At 43.3% G+C, this 13,494-nt stretch overlaps 1 protein-coding gene across 15 annotated transcripts in view; it reads right to left on the reverse strand.

Moving 5' to 3' along the window:
- The window catches only part of LOC118234757 (receptor-type tyrosine-protein phosphatase mu-like), a 179,887-nt gene that overhangs the window by 18,321 nt on the left and 148,072 nt on the right, over positions 1–13,494 (reverse strand). For all 15 annotated transcript variants that reach the window (XM_035431556.1, XM_035431567.1, XM_035431555.1 and 12 more), the window contains 4 exons: positions 10,245–10,332; positions 9,654–9,730; positions 5,622–5,658; positions 539–636 (listed from right to left, as the gene is read on the reverse strand). In XM_035431556.1, the coding sequence (XP_035287447.1) occupies positions 539–636; positions 5,622–5,658; positions 9,654–9,730; positions 10,245–10,332 (300 nt within the window). The remainder of the gene's footprint in view (positions 1–538; positions 637–5,621; positions 5,659–9,653; positions 9,731–10,244; positions 10,333–13,494) is intronic.

Genomic DNA, 13,494 nt, shown 5'->3' on the forward strand with positions numbered 1-13,494 from the left:
CTGCGGTGAACGACGGCCTCAGGTCAGCCTACTGAGACCAGCGTAAGCTCCAAGGCTCCCTCTGAGCCGTGAGGGTAATTAGCAAGTCACAACGCTAAAACCGACCAAGGTGACATTTTCTTTGCACTTCTTTGCGAATCTCTCGCATATGTGGTGCAGATACCCTATGCTCTGCCCCTGAAATTGGCTTACAGGGCTTTTGAAAATAGTTTCTTAAATCTCAGGTGAAATAGTTTCGGAATTCCGTAACGTTCTTTATTAATGCCTACTGAATTTCTTGTTTTGGTACCTGTACAAGGCACTCTCCATCTGATGTGCTACAAAGGAGGTTCAGATGGAATTTCTCCTCAAACTAGGACTGGGTACTATTTTTTAATGGAGGGTATTGCATTCGGTATGGACATCTTGCAGCTAGCAATTCCAACAAGGCTCTCCCTGCTCTAATAGTCACAGACCTAAGGACTGTCTTTGGGTTAATTATTGAAGGCCAAGGTAGAGAATACTGGACAGTGCTCTCACCCCTCTCCCCAATACCTACCCTTCCCACCTCCACCAGGTTGGTCACCATGACGATGGTGGCTGTGTTCTCCTGCCACACCATCCTCCAGAAGTCAAAGACAGTCTCCTGCATGGGCCCTGGGGACAGAGAGAGTCAATCCTATAAAACAGCCCATTAAAACAGAGACACAGAGCCCATACACACGGCAATCAGACACAGAAACAGAGAAACAGAAACCTTTTGTCAAACACACACAGTCATGTTAATAGCATCAGGAAAATACTAACTGTGACAGGTCTCCTTAATCAGCATAATCAGACTACAAGACTCCTCTTTCACCTTATGGTCTTGAAAAGCTAATGTCACACATTCGCTACAGTTCAGCGGGTCAGCATAGCGATTTAGAGCATTAACAACACAAGAATGGTCATAACATGATATACAACTTGGCCTAAGTCTGTCAATATGTCCACTGCCTGTGACACTGTGTTAACAGGACATATTTCAAACCTGTCTGTTTTAACTTCACTGGTTCTCATCTGAGAGGTAATGGAAGCACAGAGTAATGAGCAGAAATCTGCATATAAATGATGTAACAAATGCACACTCAAAGATGTACATCTGTGATTAAAGCCAATGAAGAATTCACTTAATGTCTGAGTTGGTCCACAGCAGCAGACAAACTAACTAGCTAAGCTAACAGAGTAATCAACAGGACAGATCAGCAAACTGTGCTACCATTTCTATTTAGCTCACATAGATTTTAATAAATCCAACATTTAAGTCTGTGCTTAACAATAATGGTGCACTGATAGGAATTCAATTACTGATTTAATTCAATCAAATTAGCATTGTTGTTAATCAACAGCCTGATGTAAAATTTACTTTTGACAAACTAATTAGTGTATGCAAATCCCTGTATGCATGTCGTCAGGAGCCTAAGAGAGCTACCTTAAGCTACCGCAAATTGCATCCAGCAACTTAAAGCATGCACACAGACACACACACACACACACACGATCACTCATTATTCAGCGCTTGCCAGTAAAACATACTAGCCTCCCTGAAATCATATTACATTTACATTTGACCCTAATGAACTTGGCCCATTTCTCCAGGACTCTACTTAATCTCCTCAGTGCACTGTGCATGTTCTGGTTTATTTCCAACCGGGACACAGCATGCGGAATGATAATCACTGGCATCTTTCAGTCCGAGTGTCCTCTGTGACTCATTGTCATAACCGCACCCGTCATAATGCCTGTCCTCATAATGGCTGTGAGAATTGTCCGGTTCCTAAATGACATCAGCGGGCTTTCGACGGCACCCCTGCTCGCGATGATGAGAACGCGCCAGAGCCCCGTTACTGCGACGCGTCGCACAACGCGGGGAACGCGCCGCGCGAGAATAAAACCGCGTGATTGATCTGGGATTAGTCCCTGCGTCTGCAGGAGTTCACCTCAGGGAGGGTCTCTGACATCAGAGAGCACGAGAATGTTCCGGAGTGCCAAGGGCCCTTTAAAGCTGACGTGAACGCAGCGGCTGACTGACAGGGCGCTTCCGCGAGGCGTCGCGCATCGACTCGTACGGCCGCAGATGGTACGCAGGCACGAGGAAGAGCGTTCGGCGTGCTTCCGGAAGTTTCCACGCGATAAAACACACATAAACATGCCACGCATAAAGATTAAAAACACGCTTAACGACCCTCTGATTCACAAAATAAAAACAAGTAGATGAGACTCCGGGGGCTGCTTTCAGGGCCTGGATGCACACTAAACCTCCACCTGTTTCATTAGTTAAAATTTGCCACAGAAAGAAGAGCCTGAATGGCCACTCTTCGGCCACAAAACGAAACAAAATGGCCACCCTTACTTCCACACAGTGACACAAAACCAGAATCGATGTACAGGGACCGACTCAAAGGGCACTCATAGTGCAAAGAAAGAAAATGAGGAAATTCCACTGTGTGGCTAAACTGCACTACAGTTTCTGATTCTGTGAATGTGAAAAGGGAGGGAGAGAAAGAGTCAGAGAGAACGTGTGTGTGTGTGTGTGTGTATGTTTGTCTGAGAGAGAACGAGAAGGAGAGAGAGCCTGTCTGCTGAGGATACTGGCTCACACAGGGTAGACGTCTCATCCAGCCGTGCAGAGCAAGAAAACCCCTCACAACTCCCTCCTCACAACTTTCTGATGTCTCCCGCTTGCCGGTATCCATTTCCCACAGACCATCCTTTTCCTTTGGAAGTGGAGTATGACAGCTGTAGGCTTCCACATGGGCCTGCATGTAATATAATGTCCACAACCGGTACACTGTACGCACAATTTTCCCACTGCATGAATATTTCATTTTACACACACTTACAGTTCTTTCTTAAAGGACACCTTGGCCAGCTGTCGGACAAAGTACAAGGAAGCTACACTGCAACAGCTCATATTAGTTTCAGTTGATCTCATGTAGCACATAGCACATAATCTTTTATTAGTTTTAAATTCATTTAAGAACTTAATTCAATGTATAAAAATACATGAACTACGCAATGCTTTAAGGCTGATATAGAAGTCTTTTGGATGTCTTTGGATTGTATGTTCTTAAAAATTCCTGCAAGGTGACTTGCTTGAGGATTTTAAGGCCGGACTGTGAGTCTTAAAATGGATGACATTAACAGATGTGAATAATCCTCCCCAATCATCAAACCCTCCCATCCAATCATCAAATTTTCAGCCATACCAGCTGCTTCGATGCCTCCGGCCCTCAGCTTTATTTCCGCACGTTCGGTGAAACAGAGACTGTGCATATTTTAAGATGTAATACATATGGACACGGCCCGCGCGCACGTGTCCTTGTGTCCTCGTTAGTGTGTGACTAAATGACCATGAGCTCTCCTGGCTAAATGACTCATTAACCGTCACCAGTGGGGAGAGCATGGCGATGAGGTTTTTTATGGGGGGACAGCTGTTGCAAACCCCTCCCCTCTGAAGTGTGGTCGAACTCCTAACCGAGAGCCAGACGCTTAGCAGAGCAGTCTTCTCTTTTTAGTTTGGGGACATTTTCCATCATACTGTCTAAACCTTGTGTTAACCAAAAAAAAAACCAGGGCAGACCCATTACCTATACAGAGCTTTCGCACATTAGAGAATCAATCAACCTGCTCAGCTCAATCAGTAAAACAAAAGTGTGAGTATTACATTTAGTTATTTGTTTGCTGAAGCCTGAAGCCAACTTTCAAAAGGTACAGAACAATGGTAGTGAAAAGAACTTGGTGTCACGGTTTGTATTTTTCTAGTTACATTTTTTATTTCTAAGTAATAGTCTAAAAAAGAATTAAACTTTGCAGCACAGGGACAGGCAGTACAGTGCCAGACACCGTGTACAGACTACTGCTCAGAAAAAAAAAAAAATAGGACAAAAATTCATGAATTTCCTTAAGTTTCCTCCAGTGCATCAACTAATTGAGAATTCATGGAAGGCACAGGTGTCATACTCAATTTCCAGAGGGTGGCTCACTCAAACCAGTTCCCCTGGCTTAATTGGTCCACCTCCATAATTACTCATGTACTCTTGCACCTAGAATGTGCGCAGGGCAAAAGCACTATCGTTAGCTGCAAAAAGCAACATTTGCAAGTAAACTTTAAATGTCAAACTAAGTAGCGGATTTGACTAATTAAGTCATAACGAGGTCCTTGCGTAGGCTGGAACGAGAACAGGCACGCACGTTGCCGGTGGAGACGAGGTGGAGATGCAGGTTTTTAAACCCACGGACGGAAAGACAGTAAGTCGGCCTTGGCATCGTTGCCGGGCGCTGCTGCCAGCAGAACTCTGCCTGGCGCACTTAGTCAGGAAGGGCTGTGCGCTTTTTTAGTCTTGGATAGGACACCATTTCCTTTCAGGACCTTTCATCACCCTGGCCGTGTCTCAGAGCGCCCCGAAGCAGTTTTTGTCAGTGCACCGCGCGCCGCACTCCTGTCTGTTGGTGACGAACTGCAATAAATTATGTAGTGCGCCACACTCCGAGGGAATGCTGAATCTTTGGCACGGAAGCACCAACTTCGCCTCATTCTTCAAGGCCGTGGTGCTGGCCGCGTATCGTGCTAGCTGTTGCACTAGCTGCGGACGTACGGACAAAGCAGACTATCGGACGGACTGGCCACAAGCCTGCTCCTCCTCACTACCTAAATTCACTAACAAAATTCAACGTCGTCGGAATGGCGGCATGTGGCAGCGAGAACCATCAGGTATCATTATGATTGGGTTACAGCTTGGGTCTTCTGAGTGTTCTCCAGCCAATCAAGGGCAAGCTGCAATAACACAACAAGCTCACCTACATCAACAGACCAAGGGCCCTAAGATCACAAATCAGTGCCTTTTCCCTCCCCCCACACACATTTGAGATGCCACCTGATTCTACTGTCTTGTAAACCTGAGCGCGGGCGATGGAAGACACGGCTTTAATAAACAAGTAATTCCGTAGCTCCCGCTCCTCTAAGCCCCGCCGCCAGTCTATTACCGGCTGATCACTCCTGCCTACTTCCTGGCAATGCTGGAGTCACCCCCCAGGCCTGGTGTCCTGCTGCGTCCAGTCGGCCCAAAGAATTTCGTAACAATTAAGCATCAATCAGACTTAACCCCGGGGGCGTCCCCACGCGCTCCTCAGGAGGGCATCTGCCGGCCAGATTAACGGGGTAACAAAACGAGGCGGCACGCGCCCGCTAATCCATTTATTCATTATTCCCCGCGCTCCTAGCAGGCCTGCGCGGCTGATTAATTGTTCTAAGGGAAGAGGGAGGCGACGGAGGCGTAAGGTGCGCTCCCAGATAAAGTGGAACCCACAATGCCGCACGCTGACAGGTAAGGACAACCGGTCACCCCACAAAAGTCGCTGCAGCGGCAGAACACAGAAAAATGCATTTCTGTATGTGCATGCCCCAGAAACTCTCTCTCTCTATCTCACACACACACACACACATACACACACCCATAAACATACACACACATACCTACACATACACACACAAATGCACGCACTCATATATGCACACACACACACGCACATGTACACACACACACACACACACACAGTCACATGACTGAAGTTCAGGCAGAATAACAGCTTCCTGCACTTACCCTGAGTTGCAATGTAGTGGTTAGGCCTGTGGTAGCCCTACAACAAAAACAGAGCCAGAAGAAAACATTAAAAAAGTGAGCTGTCAAAAATGAATTAGTGAACAGGGCAGGAATAATGCAACATTCAGGAGGCTGCCTGTTCAAATCTAGGCTGTACCACAAATATCCAGCTGTGCAAATGAATCAATAAACTGTCAAATTTAAGCCAGGTTCCCCTGGTTAAATACAGCTGCCACGCAAATACATAATGGAAAATGTTTTCAGCCGTAGGAGTTTGCATTTCAGTTTGATGTTGGCGCCTCAGTGATCCAAACGAATGCTATAGAGAATACACATGTGAAATGATAACAAACGAGACGGCGAGTTTCAATATAAATGTGCAAAGAGTGAAAAATCAAACACGCAAGTAGAAAAACCCCTCGCTTGGCGGTGCTCACACAAGACAGTGGTATAATTCCTCTCACACAAACTGCGGCACTTTTGAGTACAAAGGAGGCTCAATCTCTCAGGATTACCCTAATCCCTTCAAATTTGCTGAATTCCTTGTATTCTCATGAGAGACTATGTGTGGGGAAACAGAACGTAAAGTGCAATTCTCCCGCTAGTCTCTTATCTCAAACATATTCAATTTAACTGGACTGTAATTAATGTTTCAGAACTGAAATAAAAGAACAAACACAAAGGATAGTTCCCCCTCTCTGATTCTGTGGATTCTTTCAGCTATCAAATTATGTACCATTTTTAATGACTTCTTTATCTGCTCAGACCACAGAGTGATTTGTTTATTTTTTCAAGTAGAGACTTTCAAACCTTGTACAGGATTAATTGCAACAATAAGTATCCTGTATTAGCAGTTTTTGACCTCTAGTGTTATTATTTTTAATCCAATAAGATGCAGAGTCAGTTTGGCTGCTTGGGAACACTTTGTGCACTGCACTATTATTGCATTTGAAAACTGAATGTACACTCAACAGCCTATCAAAATGTGCTGAACAAACCATCAAAAAAAATTAGTATATTGTCACTTCTTACTCTATCAAGATAAATGCATACATTGTGAAGATTTGCATAACTAGAGTAACAATGGCTAGATCCCATGCTGAAAAGACATTTAGAATGGTATTACTTTATGAATTTCATAAAGAAAATAAATATTTTCATGAGAAAAACTGTTTTAGATCACAGTTTTTCTTCTGGGGCTATTTGATGCAAAAATGCTTCTACAAACTCTGATATAATTTAAACAATATAAATTTGGAAAAAAAAAACCATTAAGAATGACAATAATTGTTGTCATGTGACGTATCAAGGCATGTGTCTATGTGTAAAGGATAACTTTGATTTCAACAAATAAAAGTGATAAGAAAGCCCAAATTAAATGCTGAACAGACACCGAAAGAAATTAGCTGAAAGGCATACTAATTGCAAAAGAAAGTGTCTTTATAATCCCCCCACCCAAATAAAGGATTGCTGGTTATTAAATCGGTACCCGTGACAGCACAACTACAGTCTGTCTACTATAATAGAACATGTGCTGTATCCAGAGCACTGAACATCCCTGTCAAACATAGGACCCCGATTACTGACAGCCAATTTTAGGACATCCCCTCTGAACCTGGTTATTCTCCCCTTTCATCAGTCAATCCTGCATCCTTCTTTGCGATGCTAACTTCCAAATGAGGGAGTTGTTTTCCAAAAAAATGGTGTTTTTATTTTAAAAAGAGTCTCTTACTCTAGATCCCTGTCTCAAACTCCTTGTTAAGGTGAAGCAGTGCATTGTATTGGTTTCCAGCAAAAGCACATTAAATTATTCATCCCTGAAACCTGGGAGAGGTAAAAGGTGCTGATCCATAATTGTTTAGTGGACCAAGTCAAGATAAGCATCTCGCTCCAGGGTAACATAATACATAGATACACCTTACCCTGGGATTAGAGCTGAAGTCCCTCTGGGACAGGGACCTCACTACACTGCAAGCCTGCCAGAATAAGTGCTGGCCCGGTTGAGAGGGTACTGTAAGAACAGAGTGTGTGCGTGCATGTGTGTGTGTGTGTGTGTGTGAGTGTGTGTGTGCATGTGCATGTGTGTGTGTGAGAGAGAGTGTGTGTGTGTGTGTGCATGTGTGTGCGTGTGCTTGTGTGTGTGTGCATGAGTGTGTGTGTGTGTGCATGTGCGTGTGTGTGAGAGAGAGTGTGTGTGTGTGTGTGTGTGTGTGCATGTGCGCGTGTGTGCTTGTGTGTGTGTGTGCACGTGTGCATGTGTATGAGAGAGAGAGAGAGAGACTGTGTCTGTGTGAGTGTGTGTAAACCCATTAGCTCATTTAAAAATAGGAACTCAAAGCAGGGTTGGGGCAAACACAGTGAGGCTAGCTTTAGATATGTTTAAAGCACATTGTGGTCTCGTGGATAGTCAGAACCCAGAACTGCTGGGATCATCAACAAGATGATTCACTTCCATCCATGCAGCAAAAAAGGACAAAAAGTTTCATGCTAGTTTGAGATCATTCTATATAAATACACTCACACACACACACATTATTATTATTATTATTATTAGTAGTAGTAGTAGTAGTAGTAGTAGTAGTAGCAGCAGCAGTAGTAGTAGTAGTAGTAGTTGTAGTAGTACTAGAATTACAGGCTATGGTAAAACATATTAATGGAGAACGGGTTACATTTTCACAATAAACAAGAGATCTTTCTCAGGAGCGTCTGTATAGCTGATCACAGTCCAATACAGAATCAAACAACACAAAAGGGAATTTTTTACTGCTCTTATTAATATTTTACGAGCATTCTGTGTACAACAGTTTATCAGTCTGGACAGGCTTGGAAATTATGGGTTAAAAGGCTTTCCAGAAAAGTAAAAAGTCATTAATCAGTTAACAGGATTTCTAAGTACTTTTCAAGTGAAGCAGGCATCACAGATTAAAGCGTTTTCAATCAGAGTGCTCTTTAATATGTATGTATTCTTGTCTAATAATGGGAACTGCTTTAGTGGGAATCTTTTATAAAGCACTCAGAGCGTAATGTGCCGTACTCTGAAAGAACGTCTGCTTGAATAATTAAAAGCACTGCGTTTGTAAGGTGTCCCGTCTACATAATAAATGTACACACGTCCCTTTGAAGACAGCTGTAAAGTCTCTAAATGACAGAGGGCTGTAAATCACAACACAAAGGGGGAAATGACCCCATGTGACCTTACGCATGTGCCCAGCTTTTGTGAGTGTGTCCAATCACAGTACCAGAAATGAGCATTTAGGCCCAGATTCCATCTTACCTCCATCACATATAAATTTTAAGCTAGCACTTTTTTGATTAGTTTATGCTTTTTTTTTTGTTTGTCTTAGCATCCACAAAATTCATTATTTCATAGCAGTGGTTAAAAGCATGAGTTGCTCCGTTTCGCTGTTTGAAGTGCATTGAGCTGGGCTGAAATAGGAGAATCTCTGTACAAAGCCACAGAACCTTCAACGAATCCAACGGTGCAACTACTGAACCCATAACGCTTCTTTGATTTCGATTTATGCACCCTATCAACCAATGGGAGCCACTCATTATCATATGGACAAAGAAATAAAATACTTGCAGGAAGACAAATAATATATGAAGAAAAAAATAAACACAGGGAAAAGTAATAGATGAATGAATAAATACAGAAACAAATTGCAGGAATGAATAAAATACGGAATACAGAAATAAATAAATACAGAATAAAATTTAAAAAATGGAAAATATGCACCAACTTTTTCATTTTCCTTGGTCATTTAATCAATTATTCATAGATTTATTTCTTTATTTATTTATTTTGGCAGATCTGGTCCTCCATAACTGTAAGCTGAACCACTGAAATATTACAGACAGATAGAGAATAAACTCTCTCCCTAGAGAGTGAATAACAAGCGCTCTTACAAGGTTTTGTGAGGATAGGAAAGAAAAGGGAAGGTAAGAGGCCACCCATTCCCCCCGAGCCGGCGTCACCAGCGGCCGAGCGCGGTGACCTTTCCGCAGAGAGCGCGGGCTGGCGCGTGTACTTACATCGATGTAATTGGCATTAATGTAATCCGAGCTCTGCTCCCCATCCAAGGCCTGCAGCCTGACACGGGAATGATCATCTGAGGGGGGGATGGGGGACAGGGGGGGGAGGGACGGGGTGGAGGGAGGAGGGGGAACAAGTGTTGAATTAACAGTGTTAACAAGCGAGAGGGAGCTTTGAGTTCCACACACAGGGCCTTGCAAAACCATGACAGCAGCAAAGGCTTCAGCATTATTTGTTCCCGGCTTTTCCCTGTTCATTTGAAAAGACATTTTGGTAATGCAGTAACACAATAGCATACTCTGTAGTTTACTTCCTGTCTATGTGCTCACCCCTGATTGGCTCCTTACTCTTTACTGAGACAGCTGATGCTCACAGCCTCATACAGATAAGACTGCTTGGATCCCCAGCTTCTACTATTAAACCTGCTCTAATAATAATAATAAACAGTAATATTACTACTAGTAATAACACTACTTGTAAAATAAGGATGACCACAGATAAATATTACAACTGCTATTACTGCTACTAGCACTGCTCATAATAATAATGTCAGTAAAATTGGTCTCAGAAGAGTGAGTTTTTGTACACACATGCGATAATGTTCCCATATCTGTTCTTCATCCGGTTCTCATCTTTCTTTGCGGAATCCCAGGGCGCGGACTGTCCTTCAAAAAAGCTCTGAAAGAGGAAAAAAAGAGCGAGAGAGACAGGAAAAAAGGACATGAAACGAGGTGTCACAAGTCACTTCCTTAAATGATAACCAAGTTAAAGAATAGAGTCCTTTTTCAGCTCTAAAGGGGAAACATTATACGGAAAGAAACGAGACATCCACATCATTATTAGACATCAAAAGCTCTGAGTGCGTGTTCCTGGGAGCCCCGCGGAACCGCTAGCCCATTAGGGCCGGCGTCAGGGGCCCCCGAGCCGGAGCCCGGCCCGTCCCCGAGCAGCACTCCGCCGCCGCACGCGCTGCCTGCTCCTTTTTGAAGGACCGGGGCTCAAGGAAAATACAAAATCAGCTGGCTGGCACATCAAACCCACACATCTGCGCGCGCCGACGCTCATGAAATATTAATCGCGCGAGCCTTTCGCGCGAGGAAGCTCAATCAGAACGATTCATCGAAATACATTTCCGCTAGAGAGCCACCGTCCAAGTCGGGGGGGACGGGGGGGGGGGGGGGGGCTCCACAGAAAATTAAACTATTCAAGCAATGTGAACGCTGCCTTTCAATAGGACAACGAAATGTGTCTATATATCATAATGACTGACAATCACCATCCCATCCGCATGTGTGCTTTCCAATATAAAACTTTCTTGTAGAGAGGCTCAAATAATTGCCATAAATACGCATGCTATCTTCCTCCACCTGCTTTCCCAGCTCTACTCTGACACATCACTTCACAAAATTATTAAATTAATTTAGATTTAGAAAAGGGCCTTTGAATAGCTGGTGTTAGAGTGCTTCACACTGACACTGGCCTAGGACAACAGCAACAGCATGCAGTAAGTGTTTCACATCAGAGTAAAGTGCTGGAGACGCCTAGTGAAAAATATTACCTGAAACTCATGGAGAAAAAGCGAAGCTCTCAGTTTCTGAATAGCTTGTAAATCACGGAAAAAAGAAATGCAACTTCAAATGAAAAACACTAAAATGGAAGCCTCAACTGTGCAAAATATTCACCCCTTGAAGTGGGTAGTACAGGTGATGATTTCTGGGTGAAAAAAACATATAAAAATATATACCGCTAACATTTCGATTGTGGTAGCTCCTGGACGGGTAACGTTTGATTTACCTCGCACTGTGAGCAAAACGCTGAGGGCAAGCTTTACTGCCCCCCTGGTAGTAAATATCAGAAATAAACTGGCCAGCAAGTTTTGTTTACACATGCACTCTTACTAAAACACCAGTAGCAATAACAATAAAACAAACGCTGATTCCTCTCTTTGCTAATGGGGAACTGGTACGGCGTTGGTTTTAAGACCGAGCGGCGTAGTTGGATACGAGTGCAGTATCCAAAGTACGGATGGCCCGTAATGGCCTTCGGGTTTGGAAAAATGTTTGAGTGCGGGTAAAGATGCGTAAACCTCTTATTTTTAAGAGAACCTATGCATCTGCGCAGCGAGAGGACATCCGTGCGTCCTATGGCCGGATTTAAAAGCCTTTCATGGAAGGCCCAGGGAAAGTGCGTCATCCTCCGCCATGAAAACGGGCGCTGCAAGGGGCCCTCCGGACAGCGGGCATTCCACGCCGATTTCTCATTCTTTAAAATGCACTGGGGCCTGCAAGCAAAGACGTTTAATGGAGGGGTTAATGCATTGTATCCAAGTCAATGAATGGTGGAGGTATACTGGGACAATGGACAGGGAACATAAATAAAGAAATCCTTTATCTTTACCGTTGTTTATGAAGACTATTTTGTAAGGTAATGTTGCGAGTAGCACAATCACTTTCAAAATTAAACTATTTTAATGTTTGCCCCTCATTTAAATAATAAATTATGCCTTACAACTTGCTTCAATGCGCACTCCGCAAGTCTGCCTTGATTTTGGTCGAGTTCCTTTGGTGAAATTCTAATCCGTTCATTGAAAGAAAGGCTTTCCTCCTTGTAAAGGAGGACCTTTTGCCATCACAACCGACTTGAAGTGTCTGACATCCATTCACTGTATGCACTGCCTCAGCGACAACAGTGTACTTTCAGATAAGCAGCAGAAAACAAAAGGGAGCTCGGGCACTGAGAAACAGAGCACGCCAACAGAATTCACCCTCAATAATTTATCGTCCAAAACTCAAGCGGAAATCAATTCACTTTGACTGGAATTCATTTGTAGTTTCCAATGATCTGCTTTGAAAGATGAAGCACCCAGCTTTTCAGAATTCAAGAATTCAAAAAACGTTTTAACTTTACACTGCTTTACACTGAGTACAATGCTTTTCTAAGATCCTTCGGGAAATCTGTGTTACAGATTTACAGATTACATTTGACCTTTTGCTAGTTCATGTGCTCACAGAAATAGTATGTAATGTTGATGCACACAAAATTAAACAGCACAATATAAATATTTACATAAAACGAAAAGAGTAAATCTCCGTAACAGAGAGCTTCCCTTTGCCCTAACAGCAGTACCTACTCTCAGTATTTAGCTGTTCCATGCACTGCACACACACAGAGAGAGAGAGAGAGAGAGAGAGAGAGAGAGAGAGAAAGTGAGAGAGACAGAGCATATGGGCTTAGTCTTTAACAGACCCCTCTCCACAGATCTTGATCTGATTTAAACATGTAGGCATTTATAGGCCATTTTTGTGTACTAATGTGTAAATATATTTATGTATTTCCCCCTCTTTGTATGTGTATGTATGGTATCTGCATTGCCATTCTCTGTTAAAATGACAACTTTCCTATTCTTCTTCTTATTATTATTATTATTGTTGTTGTTATTGTAACTGAAATGCTGCCTGTTATTTCTGGTGTTTATGAAGCAAGGTCATGCTCATGCGTCCATTCTGGTGTACTTCCACAGAAATGGCTGTATATTACAGGGAACAATTCCGCGACTGGTCATGTGTCCACATAGTGCTGTCTGATTGGTGGGACTTCACCAATGACCTACCACCGTTCAAAGTTCCCGTATTTCATCCAGTTGACTTTAAAATGGTATGCAGAAGGCACAAGATTGCAAGCTCTCCTCACACAAGACACAGTCCAGACAAAGCTGCTGAAGTCTGAGCACCAGACATCAGCAGTCAGTCAGTTGAAACCTGCTCATGATGAGTTGATAGCGTGCAGTGTTTTTCTCAGACGTGAGCTCAACTCCTGTAATATCAGACTCTGGTGTTATTG

The sequence above is a fragment of the Anguilla anguilla genome, chromosome 8 (assembly GCF_013347855.1).
Source record: "Anguilla anguilla isolate fAngAng1 chromosome 8, fAngAng1.pri, whole genome shotgun sequence".
In the NCBI taxonomy this organism is placed as follows: Eukaryota; Metazoa; Chordata; class Actinopteri; order Anguilliformes; family Anguillidae; genus Anguilla; species Anguilla anguilla.